Source organism: Geotrypetes seraphini, chromosome 18 (genome assembly GCF_902459505.1).
Source record: "Geotrypetes seraphini chromosome 18, aGeoSer1.1, whole genome shotgun sequence".
NCBI lineage: Eukaryota > Metazoa > Chordata > Amphibia > Gymnophiona > Dermophiidae > Geotrypetes > Geotrypetes seraphini.
The window spans coordinates 15,509,594-15,528,217 of NC_047101.1; the positions used below are offsets into that span (position 1 = coordinate 15,509,594).

The following is an 18,624-nucleotide window of genomic DNA, read 5'->3' on the forward strand; positions in this document are numbered from 1 at the left end:
CAACCTCTGGCAACATGTTCCAGAGCTTAACTATTCTCAGAGTGAAAAAAAAAACACATTTCTTCCTACTGGTTTTAAAAGTATTTTCCTGTAACGTCGAAGTTTATATTTCACTTAACCTTAGAGATTTCTAGGCGGAGAACAGTAAGAAAGTCAAAATACACTTTATTAACAATCTCATGAAATTATAATAATATAACAAAAATACAGTTTGCCTATCTTTGCTATCGAGGGTGGGGGTGATTTTTTTTTTTTTCCCCCTTCTTTTTTGTCTGCCATGTGTATTTTCCTTTTCCACTTGCATTAATGTGGCAAAACTGTGCTTTTGGTTTTATAGTTTAAAACATTCCTTCCCCTCTGTGGGACAACACAGCTGTGTTCTTAACTGTTCTAGCATACTCCGTTAATTTTTTTTCCTGGTCACCCAGCCTCTCTCTTTAATACTTGGCAGTGCCATGCTTCGAGTCTTAACCCACACATGCATTGCTAAGATAACCTGAGGAGGACAAAGACAGAAGGAGAATCCTCCAGGGGGAGCAGTGCTTTGGGATAAAGTATTCATTTCATTAATTAAAGACTTGACAATGAAACATACCAGCTTCTCTTTGGAATAATTCTGGCGGTGCCTTCTCAGTGATCAGCTGGTGCCAGTGTCTAAGAGGTAGGCTGGCACCTGTTGATCACCGTCTTGCTTTTTCCATTAGGGTCTTCCATGAGGTTGCTTTAAGACAGCTGAGGCTCCTGCAACCAGATTAGTGCCTGTTCTGAGGGAGTTGGCACTAGCTGGCAATAGCATGCAGAATAATAATAATAATAACAGTTTATATACCGCAATACTGTTAAGTTCTATGCGGTTTACAATAGATTAAGTGAGGTACAAATTGATTGAATTTAAGAGGGGGGAAGAGGAGAGTTAATAGGACCGGAAATGCGTTGTTGAGGAGAAAGAGATTAATAGGACAGAGGAATCACTATGGAGGAGAAAGAAGAAGAGTGGGTCAGTTGTCTAGATACTTTAGGAACCGTTGAGTTTTTAGACGTTTTCTGAATTCCTCATAAGTAGTGGGCGAAAGCAGTTGATCTAGGTCTTTACCCCACAATGCTGCTTGATGTGAAAGAAGGTGTTCATGGTGTCACTATTGTAAATCACTATTGTATCACTATTGTAAATCACTATTGTATCACTATTGTAAATTACTATTGTATCACTATTGTAAATCACTATTGTTAATAGGACCAGAAATGCGTTGTTGAGGAGAAAGAGATTAATAGGACAGAGGAATCACTATGGAGGAGAAAGAAGAAGAGTGGGTCAGTTGTCTAGATACTTTAGGAACAGTTGAGTTTTTAGACGTTTTCTGAATTCCTCATAAGTAGTGGGCGAAAGCAGTTGATCTACGTCTTTACCCCACAATGCTGCTTGATGTGAAAGAAGGTGTTCATGGTGTTTATTTTTAAATATTTAAACTTGATGGGTCTGAAATTATCTGACTGATCTGTCAAGAACCCCCTCCCCACCCAAGGGATAGGTGAGAAGAGTCACAAAATATGTTAAGCCATTGAGAGGGATGGAGAGGGTTTCTTTTGAGTATGCAGAGTGGTGATAAAGGGGGGGGGAAGACCCTTCTGCCGTCTGTCCCTTGAAATACTGGAGAAAAGTATGTTTATGGTTCTATCTCTCCTTGCCTCTCCCTCCTTATACACCTCCCAGAGAACTCCGTTCCTAAGATAAGCCGCTATTAGCTGTACCCTTCTCCTCCACTGCCAATTCCAGACTTGGTTCCTTTCATCTAGCTGCCCCCTATGCCTGGATCAAATTACTCGAGTTTGTCCGTCAGGCCCCTTCCCTTGTTTAAAAGCAGACTGAAAACACACCTTTTTGATATAGACCTTCAATCAATCCTTAACCCTACTCCACTGCCTTCTAATCCAGCCAGCTGATTCACCGTTTCCCCTTAACTGCATCCATGACATCCTGTTTCAGTCTTTGGGGAGCTGAGCTGAGATTGTGATGTCATAATGCCTCATTCCTCCAATAAGAGCCAACCTTATCAGTGATGTCACAATGGCATGATTGTCCCGCCCTCCAAGCCAGCCAGCAGATTAACCGTTCCCCTTAACTACATCCATGACATTCTGTTTGTCTTATCTTGGTTGTTTAGATTTTAACCTCTTTCGACCAGGGACTGTTTTCTTCTTCTTTGTGACTCTGTGCAACGCTGCGTTCGTCCGGTAGCGCTATAGAAATAATTAGTTAACTTTGGACACCGCTTTTTGTGTCTCTTCCCTCCTATGGGGGGACCCTGGGGGGTTTATGGTATATTTTCCTCTTGATACAGGGACGAGACGAGTCTGCTTCAATTTAGCTTTTTCTCTGTTTCGGTATGTAGGAGGACGCTAATCCTCTTCGGCGACTCTTCTGTCACTGTACCATCTTTGTGACCGTCTCCAGGGTGCAGTTTTGGGTTTTCACCTTGTTATCTGCACTTGCCTTTTTGTATTTGCACCTTTTGGTGTACTTGTTGTATTTGTTACCTTGTTGTTCCCTTCTCAATAAAAATGATTTTCTAAAAAAAAGAAATAATTAGTAGTAGTAATAGTAACTAGAGAAATAGGAATATTTCAATGTTTTGGGGGTTTTTTTCTCCCAAGCCCAGAGTACTTCTTTTCTTCTCACCTCAGCATTTTATTATTTTCCCATCTTCTGTGCCGCTCACCCTTCCCCCATCATCTCTTTGTTTTACTGTGATAGCTCTGGTTATATGGCATCCTACCAGCCCGGTAATCTTTACTTATGCTGTTTTCAGTGACTTTGCCCCCTAGTTGGTGCTCCGTTTTGATGCTTTCCTTTGTGCCTTGCGCCTCTCCATTTTCATGAGGGTAAGAGGCAAGCAGGTGCATGCCCCCATGAGGCCTCACTCCTAAGCCACCTGAGAACGCTTTGCCACTGTACCAGCACAGCTTCTTCTGATCTCCCGTGTAAGTAAGTTTCCAAGTTTATTTATAATTTTCCATCCCTTCAGGGTGGCTTACAGTCTAAATCAGTGGTCTCAAACTCGCGGCCCGCCAGGTACTATTTTGAGGCCCTCGGTATGTTTATCATAATCACAAAAGTAAAATAAAACAGTTTCTTGATCATATGTCTCTTTAGCTATAAATGACAATATTATTATTAAGACTTAGCCAAAAGGAAAGATTTATATAAACTATAAAGAGTTTTACCTCATGCAAAACTGTCATTTCTTTAATAAGACATTAACTATTTTTTTCTGCGGCCCTCTAAGTACCAACAAATCCAAAATGTGGCCCTGCAAAGGGTTTGGGTTTGAGACCACTGGTCTAAAACATAGTCAAATGTAATTAAAACCCTTCAAACGAGCATTGAAGTGGGGAGTTAGAACATAAGATTAGCCTTACTGGGTCAGACCAATGGTCCATCGAGCCCGGTGGCCAATTCAAGTCCTTAGTACCTGGCCGAAACCCAAAGAGTAGCAACATTCCATGCTACTGATCCAGGGCAAGCAATGGCTTCCCCCGTGTCTTTCTCAATAAGAGATGATGGACTTTTCCTCCAGGAAATGGTCCAAATCCTTCTTAAAACCAGCTATGCTGTCTGCTCTTACCACAACCTCTGGCAATGCGTTCCAGAGCTTAATTATGAATGTGAAATTTTTTTTTTTCCTCCTATTGGTTTTAAAAGTATTTCCCTGTAACTTCGAGTATCCCCTAGTCTTTGTAATTTTTGACAGAGTGAAAAATTGATCCACTTGTGCCTGTTCTATTCCACTCAGGATTTTCCACTGGGAAATCTGATGGCCAGCGGTACCCCTGAGAGGAAAGCTGGCTATGTGATGAAAGTGTGTGGTGCAGTGGTTAGAAGCAGGGGTGTCAAAGTCCCTCCTCGAGGGCCGTAATCCAGTCGGGTTTTCAGGATTTCCCCAATGAATATGCATTGAAAGCAGTGCATGCACATAGATCTCATGCATATTCATTGGGGAAATCCTGAAAACCCGACTGGATTCTGGCCCTCGAGGACCGACTTTGACACCTGTGGGTTAGAGCTATAGCCTCTGCACCCTAAAGTTGTAGCTTCAAATCCCGCACTGCTCCTTGTGACCCTGGGCAAGTCACTTAACCCCGATTGCCCAAGGTACATTAGATAGAGTGGGAGCCCGCCGGGACAGTTAAGGAATAATGCTTGAGCACCTGAATATTTTGTAATCCGCATAGAATTGTAGGATATGCAGAATTTAAATTACAAAAGAGAAAAAGATGTCACTTATGGAATTTGCTACTGTTGACAAACCAAAATAAAGTGAATTTTTAAAAAATATATCCTTGAAGTGTTGTGAAATCGGTATTGGCGGGCTGCTGATGTAAGCAAAGGTGCAGGAGTTTGCAGCTCAGCCCATGAACCCTTGTGGGCGTAAGGCAGGGATCTCAAAGTCCCTCCTTGAGGGCCGCAATCCAGTCGGGTTTTCAGGATTTCCCCAATGAATATGCATCGAAAGCAGTGCATGCACATAGATCGCATGCAGATTCATTGGGGAAATCTTGAAACCCCGACTGGATTGCGGCCCTCAAGGAGGGACTTTGAGACCCCTGACGTAAGGGGAACAATTCAGAGAGGGCTTACCATAGCTCCGATTTGTTTATATCGGGTGCAGACGTTGGAGTGGTCATGCAGCGGTGAGGCAGTAGCAGCTATAGCATGTTGCAACAGAGGACGCATATCAAAGTTAATTAGAAAGGGGGAGGAGCGAAACTGAGGGGAGGGGCTGGAAACAGGATTTTCAGGCCTGGGTTGATTTTTCTTTTTCTTAAGAGATACCGTATAGGACCGAAAGTTCTCACATAAATAGGTTAGAGACGCAGGGAAAATCATTGGTGTCTAAATCGGACCGCGTATTCACTTAGTGGACACTTGTTGTCCGTACGTGTGCTTTTAACCAGTTGGTGATGCTATTCCTAGCAATTCTGTATGCACTAAAATTCACATCGCCAATTTGTCTATTTTTATATGGTGATGTGTCCTCAATTCACAGTATATTCCCATTAAAATATGTCGGTAAGAAAGCTAATATCCAATACAAACATGGATACGTGTTAAGTCAATAATGAGTGCTGTAAGATCATTAAATTGTTCAGGGGTTCTGAACACCTTGCGGCAAAAGATGGTCATTTGTCCGTTCACATGTATTAGATCCCATGCAGAGTCTTTTTAAATCTTTATTCATTTCATGACTTAAAATCAAGTACAGAAAATAAATGTTTAAACAGTTGAACAATTAAAAACACTTGAGTTCTTACATTTGATTATATCATTTTAAAATAATATACCCCCCTCACTTCCCATGCAGATCTTGTAACGAACAATACTATCGCTTATCTGTATAATAAAGTCAATCTGACAGTGAGGGTGTGGTCTGATTTTAGACACAAATAGTTTTCCCAGTGTTTTCTATCACAGTATTTCTCATTTTTCATATTTGAAGGAGATTATTTCGGTAACTTTTTTTTTGCATTGGGATTATTTCTTTAGGTTAGTGGTGTCTTTTGTGTGGTGTGTCTTTATCAGTTTTGGCCACAGTCTTCCCCAGTATTGCCGATTTGTGTGAGGAAAACGGGCATCCTTATTCCATATTCAACACTGCACTCGTTGAGGTTATGTGAATGGACTGTATTGACGATTCCATATAGAGAATCGGATCATAGGCGTTGTACCCAAAGTGTATAAGCGTGTAATGTCCAAACCGGACCAAATTCTCTTTATATATGCATTATAAATAGCTATGCTCAGAACATACCACTGGGCTAAAGCACTACACCATTAATTCACACTGGACAAATGTAATAAAGGCTATATTGTGTGTTTAACCCTTGTAAAACACAAAAACATTGTAGACTGGAGTACTTAGTTGTGGTCCACAGCTGTCTTCAAAGAAAGAATCTTAAGTATTTATATCTGCAAAATGGGCAGAAAGTAGCATAGAAAGACTCCTATTACAGACCCATTTGCTTTGCCTCTTCTCATCAACCCCCTCCCCTTTATTTTTATTTTTTTTTACAAAGCCGCGTTAGGCTTTTTTATCGCCAGCCATGGCGGTATTGGCTCAAACGCTCAGGAATTCTATGAATGTCTGAACTAATATTACCACAGTCGGTGATTTAAAAAAAAAAAAAAAAAAAAGAAGACTAGCACGGCTTTGTAAAAGGAACCCCAAATATTTAAAAATGTATCTGTTACTATATAATTTCTAATAACTTCATAGGATGCTCCTCTAGGCACAGAATAAGTACAGTAAAAGCTTAGTTTGCAAGCATAATTTGTTCCGAAAAAAATGCTTGTAATTCAAAACACTCGTATAGCAAAGCGAATTTCCCCATAAAAAATAATGGAAACTTCACGACTGCAAAACTTTAATACAAAATACTGTATGTACTTGTATTGTAAGACCTCGCTAATTTAGAACAGTCGCATCACTTGCAGCGTTGGAGAGAGAGAAGAACCTTCGGCTCAGTTCTGATGATGTGACGCGTATATACTGTATGTACTCGTATTGCAAGGCATTGCTTGTATATCGAGTTAAAATTTAATAAAATGTTTTGCTTGTCTTGCAAAACACTTGCATAACAAGTTACTTGCAATCCAAGGTTTTACTGTACCTGTATATAATATGTAAACATGCCGCGTTACCTCCTACCTATTAGAGATATCTCTACACAGGCCATCGCTTCCCTCACCAAACTTATAAACGATGCTCTAACATCGGGCCTTTTCTCCTCCGAAATGGGACATATTGCACTAACCCCTCTACTGAAAAAGACTGACCTTGACCCCTCTATTCCCTCTAATTACCGTCCAATAGCAAATATCCCTCTCCTAACCAAGATGTTAGAATCCATCATATCCACTCAACTCTCATCCTACCTAGAAAGATTCTCTATTCTCCTACCCCACCAATTCGGCTTCAGACCCAATTTCACCACCGAATCCCTATTAGCCTCACTAATCTCTAAGGTACAACAACTTCATTCTCGCAACAAGTTCGCTGTACTTCTACAATTCGACCTCTCCACAGCTTTCGACGTCGTCCTTCATGATATCCTAATCTTCCAACTCTCTGAAATAGGCATAAGTTCCACAGTCCTAGACTGGTTCTCGAAATTCCTATGCTTACGCTCCTACACCGTTAACATAAACGGTACCTCATCCCCTCCCTGGAAGCCGATATGGGGAGTCCCGCAAGGCTCACCCCTCTCTCCTATCCTTTTCAATATTTACATGTCCTCTTTGAAACTCCTTCATCTATCCCCCCTGGAAACTCTCTACACCTATGCTGACGATATCCTCATCCTCCTTGAGACCGACTCGAACCTCACTAACCTCGCTGAGAACATATCCGCATGTATAATGAACCTTCAATCCTGGGCACATTCTCTACAAATGAAATTGAACGAGTCCAAAACAAAACTACTTTGGCTCGGCCCAATATTAGGTCATTTACCCACCTCCATCCCATTATCTTCCGGCTCCACTCTTCAGCTTGAGTTTTCAAGCAAAGTCCTTGGCATCATCATAGACTCCTCTCTCTCCTTCAATGACCATCTCAACTTCTTGGTAAAAAAATGCTTCTTTAGTCTTCATATGCTGAGGAAAGTGAGATCGTACTTTCATCATTCTCACTTCGTCGTCCTTGTTCAATCCACCATCCTCTCTAGACTGGATTATTGCAACTCCATCTATTTAAGCCTAACTAAAAAAAAACTCCATAGACTTCAGCTAATCCAGAATGCCGCGGCCAAGCTTATTTTCGCTAAAGGCAAGTTTGACCACGTCTCCCCACTCCTGTCCAAACTTCACTGGCTCCCAGTTCACTCCAGAGTCCTCTTTAAATGTGCCTGTTTAGCTTTCAAGATCCTACATGGCATCCTTCCTCCCGTTATCCCACTCTTCTGGAACTCCTCTTAACCCTAATTCCACTAGATCCTTCAAAAAACTGAAACTATCATTCCCCTCTGCAAAAGGTTTATCCCGCATAGGAAAACTAGGAACATCCCTCCCCTTTAGAACCACAGAACTCTGGAACAACCTCACATCCCCGCTCAGAATTTCAAGCTCCCTCCAATCCTTCCGCAAACACCTGAAAACTTGGCTCTTTTCAAAAATCTAACACCTCCCGCTTTTTGGTACCCTGTCCCTCTTTATCTTCCTAGCTCCTTTCCTATAACCCTTCATTGTAGCTCCTTTTCAACCTAACCCTGTAAACCGTGCCGAGTTCTACGCTTGTGGAGATGGTGCGGTATACAAACCTAAGGTTTAGTTTAGTTTAGTTCTTGGTTTTGACTGTAGAATTTCTAACTTGAACCAGATAAATACTGATGCAGATCTCTGCCCAACCTAGCATATGCTTAGGATTGCCATGTTATGTACTTTTAATGTATCTGTGCAGCATTGAAGTGTTGACTTAAAAGGTTACAATAATCTGAATTTCTGGGTATCTTGGTTTGTACTATAATCCAAATCTTCTTTGTTTCTGCAACTGTCTTTTAATGTTAGGCAAATTTGAAGATAAAGAAGATAAAGTGCCAAAGCTCGACCATTTGAACAACTTGGGCTTCATGTGCAGTTTGAACTTGGTCATAGATAAGAAAGAGTTGCTGAAAATGGAGCTTCTGGTCTTGGAATGTTTCAACTGGAACCTGTGTCTGCCCACTCCAGCACACTACATCGATTACTACCTCCTGGCCTCTGTTGGAAGTAATGACCTGCACAATGGATGGCCTATCACCTACCTGGCCAAAATCAAGATCTTCATGGAGAAGTACACCCACTACTTCCTGGAGGTTTCTTTGCAAGGTATGCCAAGTTGTCTTGCACTGAGATAGCGAGGGACTTCAAAAGACATGTACATGTGTAATCGATATCGCTTTTTAAAAAAATTCCTAACGGTTTTAGAACTAGATTCACGTTCCGATCCGTGGCCGGGGGGCTGATTCACAGTGTCCTCATGCAAATGGAAACATAGAACATGATGGCAGAAAAAGGCCACGGCCCATCTAGTCTGCCCACACTAATGGCCCACCCCCTAACTACCTCCATGAAGAGATCCCACATGCCAATCCCATCTTTTCTTAAAATCTGGCACGCTGCTGGCCTCAATTACCTGTTGTGGAAGATTATTCCAGCGATCAACCACCCTTTCGGTGAAGAAATATTTTCTGGTGTCGCCATGAAATTTCCCACCCCTGATTTTCAACGGATGCCCTCTTGTTGCCGTGGGTCCTTTAAGGGCATCCGTTGAAAATCAGGGGTGGGAAATTTCATGGCGACACCAACTGACTGCACGGATCGCTCTCCAGCGATCCCGATGCATGCGCAGACCATCTTTTTTTTTTTTGCTTTACGTCTTTCTTTTTTTTTTTTTTTAACTTCGTGAGCCCGTGGTTTTAACCACAGGCTTGCACTGCGGGGGAATGGCAGGAGAGTCGGGGCAGAGAGTCGGAAAGGACCTGAGCGACTGGTCCTTAGCAGTCGCTTATTTTTCAATCGGCCAACCCAGTTGGTGTCCGTCCTTTTTTTTTTTTTTTTTTTTTTTTAGTAAATCGCTGCCTGCCTGTATTTGCATGCCATTCCCCCCTCATTTTCATGCTCGGATCGGGAGTAAGGTTAATGAATCGGGTCGGGGTCAAGACATGATCGACAAAAATAGTAAAATGTGGCTCTAGCATGTGTGACTTCTCTTTTCCATGTGATACCGTATATACTCGAATATAAACCGAGATTTTGGGTCCAAAAAAAATTGTGTGGTAGGAGAAAGGTGTTAGATTTGGCTGGGATGGGAGATGGGGCATCCCTCATATCCTGGACCACCGGGTCCTGCTGCAGGCCTAGTGGAGGCCTGCAAGGCTTCGGGAGGGAGGAGGGACAGGGTGTAGAGCCTGGCAAGAGAGGGCACTTGAATATTAATCCCCCGTCATATATTCGAGTCAACCATTTTCCCTCCTGTTTTGGGGGGAAATGAGGTTTCGACTTATATTTGAGTATATACGGTAATCACTGAAGGGAACACAATCTCCAATGTGATGCAACTACTCCTCTTGCAATAATATAACCTTCCTTTATAATGTGCTGTAACTCTTTCCCCCATTGTAACAGTGTAACCTTCCTCTGACATGATGTAACTGTTTCCCCATGATACTGGATGGGCCTCTTGTTTTTGTAAATCGCCTTGAAGCTGTACTGGATAAGTGCGATTTAAGAAGTCCTGATTAGATTAGATTATTTTTTGGATGTATAACTTTCTTTCTTTTTTTTTTTTAATCCCTGCTTCATGAAGACCATGCTTTTCTTGGTTTCCGTCCATCCGTGGTTGCTGCAGCCTGCATTAGTGCCTCTCGCATCTGTCTGCAGATTTCACCATCCTGGACTACGCAACTGCAGCTTTTAACGGCTTACTCTCTGGAACATCTCGCTGTGTGTGTTGACCTGCTGCTTATGTAAGCATCATCCAAGCATCTCCTCTGCCATCTGTCCCATTGGGTTTCAAGATTCAAAGTCCTTTTTTTTTTGGATTGCTTCTTAAACCTTCAGAGCTTCTACGCATCCACATTTTTGGAAATAGCCAGGAAGCCTGAACTGGTCAGTCAAATCATATTGATCAATGAAACAATGAAGTCTTTGAGCATTACTCTCTTGGAGTAAAGAAACCACCATTAAGAGTACTATAAGATTACAATAGGCATTGCAACAATTGGTTAGAATTAGATTTTTTTTTTTTAATGTAGAATATATTTATTTTCAGCAGTGTGATGGTGTGTTGTGTTGATAAAGGGATTTGGGGTTGTGTTGAGTGTTAAGGAGAGCAGTTGAGGGAGAGTAGACTAAAGGGGAAAGGTAAAGGAACAAAAATGTATGCTTTGTTACTATTTGGGATTTCCCATATTGGAGACATTAGGTTTGTCAAAGAGGATGGGGGCTGAGAGGAAGAATTAGACCATTTCCCCACTGTAAGATTTGCTTGTTTTGTTCCTAATTGGTTCCGTCACATTCTAGCCTGAAGGTTTCTCATTTTTTTGCCATCCAATCCTTTGTGGTAAGTCACTACCATGTTTCCCTGAAAATAAGACAGTGCCTTATATTAATTTTGGGTCCAAAAAACACACTAGGGCTTATTTTCGGGGACGTCTTATTTTTTATTCATTTACAAAAATCATCTTTCCCTTCCCCTCCTCTACCCCAAATCTTCCTCTTTCCTCCCCCCCCCCCCGCCCTATGCATCATTCCTCACTGCTCACCTATCCCGCTGTGCAGCAGAACCCCACCGACCCTCCCGCCGTGAGAATGACGTACCTCCACTCCAAGGCCTCTTAAAGCAGCAGGGGTGGGGGTTAAGGAATTGACGAGTCTGATTTTTTTTTTCAGCACCAATGTCAGGAATGAAGTCATGGCGTGTCGGGGGACGTTTGGGGGGGGGGGGGTCGATCATAACCAGGGTTTATTTTTGGAGTAGGCCTTGTGTTAGGAGCATCTTTAAAAATCATGCTAGGGCTTATTTTCGGGATAGGTCTTATTTTGGAGGAAACGAGGTATATTTTTATTTTTTTTTTAATTCTTTATTGATTTTCAAACTACAAATGGGAAATGGGGTATTAAAACTTTTTTTTAAACTAGTGTCATCCTAGCTGCCTTGTATATACCTGTAGTGCATGTTGGAACTACTTGATTTTTATCAGATTGGTAATATTGTATTCTAGTGGGAACATCTCAGGAGGGTTGAGTTTACTTATAGACCTATGATTTTGGTTATCTATGAACCTATAGTGTTCTTTTGTCAGCAGGCTTGATTCATAAGGCATTTCCATCACATGTAAAGTCTCCTTTTCTTTCCACATTCTCCAGCATGGAGGAGAAATGTCTCTCTTGAAGACTCTACATCTTAGTTGGGGTCAAGAGATGCTCTCATGAGGGTCTTGAATTGTGTTTTATTTTAGTGTAGTCGCAAAAGAACATCTGTGGGTGAATTTATGGATTTATTTCCATTGGCCCTCCTTTAGGGATCTTAAAACCAATTCTGTCCATTAATATATGGGAAATTTCGTCCTCTGAACATTCTGCACTGTTTAGCTTGTGTAGTTGGGCTATAGGAGGATAGAACGACCTCAATTAGTTCAGAAAAAGAGAAACGATTTTATATTAAGATTGAGCTGCTCTCATAATATTTGAGGTGTGTCCAACCCTCCCCCCCCCCACCACCACCACCACCAGTACCTCTTAAAAGAGAATTGACTTGCAGAAACCATTTTCTGTTAATTTCCAGTATGCTGGTTTAGGGTTGAGGTAGTATATTTAGTTGCTTTTGTTTACTGTAGTTTAAGGTTGGGATTAGAGACGTGAATTAATTTGTTTAGTTTCATTTTTTTTTTACTCCCAAACAGGAAAACTCTGAAATTTTGTTTTTCTTTCTCTTGTCATCAATTTCTGTGCACTATTGCTCAAATAGCTTTACTGGCGACATTGCTTCCAAAAGAAAAAAAAAATACCCTGAATATACCCAAAAAATCCCAGGATTGACACAGGAAACAAAACAAAACATCCTTTAAAAAAAAAAAAAAAAATAGAATTGTTTTTCATTGTGTCCTTGGTCTTCTTTCTTAACTAGTTAAATATTGAGCACTTTATTTTTAGGAAGAAGGTCTTGGAGTATCTTGGTATCAAATTGAACTTGGGGATAATTGTCCTTCTTACTAGGTACTAGTTGGGCCAGCCAAGTCACCGGAGGGTTTTCCAAGCATCTAATTCCTGTTGGATTGTTTCTAATTTGACTGTGTAATTAAGGTCATAGAGGTATGCTAGATTTTTGAAGATGTGGATTCTCAGGTACTTTTAATGATGGTTTCTTTACTCCAAAAAGACATATTTATAGAATATCTGATATGCAGGACAGTGCCAGGCTTTTGATTTTTCTTTTTTTTTTTTTTCTTTCAGAATTTGCCAATTTCCTTCAGCAGATTTTTGGGTTTGGGATGCCCATGTGTATGTCATCTTATTGTTGCCTTCGTAAAGAATGAGGGGGAGGGAAAATTTTATAGGAGATTATCTTGGTTTGTCCTTGCCGTGTTTAGGGACAAGTATGTGTTGGTACTTGGTATGATGCAATATTACAATCTATCCTATCTATCCATTCATTCAATACTGTTCTCCCAGGGAAGATCAGAATGGTTTATATGAATTTATTCAGGTACACAAGCATTTTTCCTGTCTGTCCCAGTGGGCTCACAATCTGATGTCAATAGGGTTACAAGGAGCAGCGTGGGTTTTGAACCCACAACCTCAAGAGTGCTGAGGCTGTAGCTTTAACCACTGAGGCATACTATGAACTTTTTATCTTGTTGGGTACACTGGGTGGACCCTATGGATCTTTATCTGCCATCATCTGCTGTGTCGTGAAATTTGAAGCCTGAACCAGAGGAGCTAAGCAAAACAATATTAATATTGACTAAAGTGAAGAGCTAATCATTTTAAAGTGTATACGAGTGTTCTCGGTTCACAAGCCGGTGAAACCACCCAGCCGCCTCCAATGAGGCAATTTGGTAGACCTCAACTCATACGGGTATGGTCATCAAGACATCTCTGGACCTCGTAATGTGTTGCTTTGTGCCATAAATAAAGCAATGTTCAAAATTTAAAAAAAAATCCTCTGTGGATAGATTAAATATTAAATGTGAATTTCATTGATGAAAGTCTCCCAAATTCTTAATGTTTAATAATATCGCTCATCTGTCACCAAACACACCGATTGTACATAGAAATATGAAAATACAGCTCTTATATGATAATGCCGTTAGCACTTATCTAATGTGTAGTTAACACGGCATAAGAGCCAAGTGTACCGTGCTCCGTGCAGTCCAAATTCTCAGGTTCAGTTCCTCTGGTTCAGGCTTCAAATTTCACGACAGTCTACATATATACCAAAATAATTTTTGTTTTGTACAATCTAGAAATGAGACGGACTCTATATCTGTCCTTTTCTTGTCTAATTTTCCTCTGAAAGCATACTAGGTCTTGCAAGCCTAATTAATCTAGAAGGTTGCGGAATAGATGGTACTCATACCTACTTTTTCCCTGTCATATTGTTGGAGACGTATAAAAATCTTTTCCTAGTTATGCCTCCCCTCCAAATATCAACAGAATGATCTCGTGGCAGTTTTGTTGCAAGATCTCTTATCTCTTTGTGCCTTTCTTGTCAGGGCTCATGATAACGATGCCAAAGAAGCCGATAAAGCGAAGAGTCATTCGACAACGTTGCCAGATCATCAGCAAATGTCACGTCCAGGCTCTCGCCAGTCTCCAGCTCAACTACAATTCCAGCAGTCCAGTCACGAGCCCCTGACGAGCGCACAGCCATCCCAGTTCCAGTCTCCGGTTCAGGATCTGTGCTCGGCTTACCGCGACACTTTGCAGGCCCATGGTCGGTCTAACAGTATCCAGACGGGCAGCTCGGTGCAGCCTTGTTTGAGCATGCAGGATGGCCTCCAGTCTGCTGTGAAGACGCTGCCCATCCAGAGGCCTGTCGCCATGCAAGTTGCTATAACGGAGACCCGGCGCTGCGTATCTACAACCTATGGCAGCAGTTATTTAAGCGGACACCATTCTTACACTGAAGGATGTTTTGACCGATGACATGATAAGAACATTTATGGAATTCATTCTAGAATTGATTTGGGGGGGATGCTATAGGATGGACATAGTGAAGATTTGGGGCCAGATTCTAATAACGGCTCTGTAAGTTAGGTGGCGTTAGTTGTCCTAATGCCTCCTAACTTGTTTTGATTGGTTCAGTTGGTGCAGTAATTGACTGCTGATTAAAACCCAATTAAAATGCCATATTTTTTTATTAAATGGAGGTTTTAAGGGCGCCTTCAAAACTAGCACCACACCATTCTCCCATCTGAGGTCGCTGTGGCCATGGTTAACACCGGCAGTGGCCTTGGGAGCCTCCTTAGCCCCGATTCTCGTGAAAGATAGATGCCGGAAATGTGGGTCTTTTAGAAACCTTGCTCTACATTTCACGTAGCTGCGATTCTGCAAATGGTTGCTTTTAGGTGATTGACACACAAACGGCGCTGTGTTTGGAGGTGCCACTTGATAATTGCGCTGTTTACAGAATCCTGCCCTTTTTTTGGGGGCGGGGTAGAAATTGATTGCAGCTTTTATAACCCCACCAAATGTCTTTTAAAAAAAATATTTAAGTGCATTTTTACCACAGGTATTAAGAGTCTTTCAACTGGAGTGCTTTTAAAAGAGTTAAAACATGAAAAGCAATAACGCATACCTCCAGTGGGATGAAACGCTGTGTTAGAAACCTTCCAGATGGTGAATTTAATAAAGATGTGAAAATAAGGCAAAATATACAGTATATAAAAATAAAGCATTTCAAACTTTATTCATCTCAGCAAAATAAAGGATAAAGGTTCTGGGTGAAACTAATTTTGAAGGTTAATTCAAGCATTAAGACGTGAAGAGTTCCATTCTGAAATAATATTTTTTTTTCCTAAGCCTCTTGAAATAGATATATGCATTTTTTTAAAAATAAACTTTTACTTAAAGTTGGAATCCTTTTTATTTGAAAGAGAAGAGATGGGAGGTTGAGATGATTTTTTTTTTTCCCCCCATATCTCCCACATCAATAAACGTATGACTCTGAAACTTACCTCATAGCCTCAAAGGAAAAAAATGAACAAACCTTGCCAGTTACGTGGCTGCTGTTGGGAGTTCAAAACCTGAGCGTGATCTTGCCTTAAAATGTGTTGCGTTTATTTTATTTTTTTTAAATCATTTAACAGTCAGAATTTATTGGAAACATCATTTCAACTATTGATAAAATTGGAAAAATCATGCTGACAGTCTGGAAGCTGGTTTTTATAAGCTGCTGCCTTAAGTGACTTAAAACACTTTTTTTTTTTATTTTTAGAAAACTTTTTGTTTACAATTTATATCAGGGATTTGGTGCTACTTACTTGAAACAAAATTCCTTGAGAGGAAAAGAGAGAACTGCCTGTCTCTAGGTTTCTGGAAGACAGATGATTATAAAGGGAGGTTTAATGTACTTTATTGCTAATGTAAAATGCTTATTCACTACAGATTATGTCAATGTCTTTTGAAATGCATTGTATTTAATGGATATGTATTTCTCCTTTTGTCTTTGTTAACTTATTTTGTGTGTGACAGAAGTTCTCATTTGCTAAGTGGTGAAGTCGCAATCTAGAAGTGATTTTGGAACAAGAACCCAATTCAAAAGAATGTAAAAAAAACTAAACAAAAATTATTTTGGTATATATAGAAGCTGTCCTGAAATTTGAAGTCTGAAGCGGAATTAAAGAAAAGAATATTAATATGGGCTAAAGTGAAGAGTTCATAGACAAAATTGCGCGAGACAACTGAGCGCAAGGTTGACGGCGTGCCGAAGAAAAGCACTATTTTAAAGGGTTCTGAAGGGGGGTGTTGGTGGGGAACCCCCCTGTTTTACTTAACAGACATTGCGCTGGCATTGTGGGGGGTTTGGGGTGTTGTAACCCCCCTCATTATACTTGAAACCGAACTTTTTGCCTGTTTTTTAGGGAAAAAGTTCAGTTTTAGGTATAATGTGGGGGGTTAAACCCCCCCACAACGCCAGCGCAATGTCTGTTAAGTAAAGTGGGGGGGTTCCCCCCCGTCGGAGCCCTTTAAAATAGTGCTTTTCTTCGGCGCGCCGTCAACCTTGCGCTCAGTTGTCTGCGCGCCGTTGTCTCGCGCGATTTAGTCCCGTCACCAAAGTGAAGTGCTAATAATTTTAAATTGTGTATGAGGGTCCTCGATTCACAAGGCAGTAAAATCACCCAGCCTCCTCCAAATTGGTATACCTCAACCCATACGGGTATGGTCATTAAGAACATCTCTCTGGACCTCTCATAATATGTTGCATTGTGCTATAAATAAAGCAATGTTCAAAATTCAAAAAAATCCTCTCTGGATAGGCTAAATATTTCATTGACGAAAGTCTCCCAAATTCTTAATGTTTAATATCAATCATCTGTCGCCAAACACACTAATTGTGCATAGATATATGAAAATAAATCTCTTATATGATAATGCCATTAGCACTTATCTAATGTGTAGTTAACACGACATAAGAGCTGAGCGTACCGTGCTCCGTACAGTCCAAATGCTCAGGCTCAGTTCCTCTGGTTCAGGCTTCAAATTTCACGACAGCCTCCATGTGTACCAAAAGAATTTTTGTTGTTTCGTACAATCTAGAAGTGGCTGACAGAATCTGTATCATTGAATCGTGTTGTGATGTCGACATTGACACAGAGGAGGAAAAGGCAGCCATCGCAGTTCAGCTATTGGAGAGACGTATCTTTTAGCTCCGCTTAAAAGGATTGCTGTTGAAATGTCGGCCAAGTGTAACGGATGTAGATTGTTACTTAAAACTTAACTCTGCCAACTGCTTTCACCCTTTGCTATTTTTTAGGTTTGGGAATATATGTAAGCCAAATGAATATGTAGTTGGAACCTTTTGGTAGTAAGGGTCTCTAAAAGAGAAATGGCCCTCCTTAGATAAATGGGCCTCTCCTTCCCTAGGACCTCTGTCCTGCATAGGTTACTTGGATGAATTTGTCTCTGGTACAGACATCTCTTGACTTAGTAGGGCTGACATGATGTGTTGAGTTTATTGTTGGTCATGAACTCCTCTTTTGTCTCGTATAAAGAAAGGTCAATTTATTTTTAACCAGATCCAAAGTAAAAACTGTTCTCAGGATGTCTATTGATAATCAGAGGTGCAATATATATTTTTATACTGATTTTGGACTCTGGTCATGAAGGGATTTGTCTTCCTGTTTTTTAAGGAGGAGAGGTACCTTTTAAGTGGAAAATGTGGAAGTCCTGTACTAATAGGAAGAGATCATAGATGCTTGTGATCAACCTGCTACAGAATAATCTCTTTTTCTCAATTTTTTTTTAAATTAGAAACTGACACATTTCAAGCTCATCTTTCAGTCTTGCTAATGCTTGGTTGCAGTAACTGTTAGTCACAGTGATAATGTTGCATATTGCAACCTTTTATTTTAATATGTGAAAGTCTTCTGTACAAACAAATAAGATTATAAGGGAAAAACCTAGCTGATTTTTGTGTAAAGTGGCCTTGCCTTGTATGTCGATTATTTAGAAATGTATAGGACTGTAGGAATAAACTATGAGTTGGTTGGGTTTTTTTTTTTGTATTTGTGACTCTTTATTTCTACCTCTTATCCCTCTGTAATATGTGAATGCCTGTACCAGTTTGCAGTACTCTTGAGAAATGTTTTTAGTACAGTATATGTAACATAAAACCATTGTGATCTTCACACATGGATTAGCGACAGTGCATAGCTCTCACTGCTGTGTCTAGTGCCAACTTTTGAAAGTGTGCATGCTTTCAATAAATAAAGCAGATGGTACAAGAATTCAGAAAGCTTTGTCTCTCTCTTTTTTTTTTTTTTTTGTAATTTTTTATTTAGAAAAACGGTCTCCCTTTTAATAAAAATTCCACATTTTCCACTCGAACCCTAACTAGTGAGCCTTTCTCTTGCCTATGTTTCTAA

The 18,624-nt window shown here is 40.6% G+C and overlaps 1 protein-coding gene across 3 annotated transcripts in view; it reads left to right on the plus strand.

Moving 5' to 3' along the window:
- The window catches only part of CCNJL (cyclin J like), a 36,421-nt gene extending 20,121 nt beyond the window's left edge, over positions 1-16,300 (plus strand). For all 3 annotated transcript variants that reach the window (XM_033927235.1, XM_033927236.1, XM_033927237.1), the window contains exons 4-6: positions 8,561-8,860; positions 10,341-10,500; positions 14,251-16,300. In XM_033927235.1, coding sequence (XP_033783126.1) covers positions 8,561-8,860; positions 10,341-10,500; positions 14,251-14,683 — 893 coding nt within the window. In that variant the 3' untranslated portion in view covers positions 14,684-16,300. The remainder of the gene's footprint in view (positions 1-8,560; positions 8,861-10,340; positions 10,501-14,250) is intronic.
- The last annotated feature ends 2,324 nt before the right edge of the window (positions 16,301-18,624 follow it).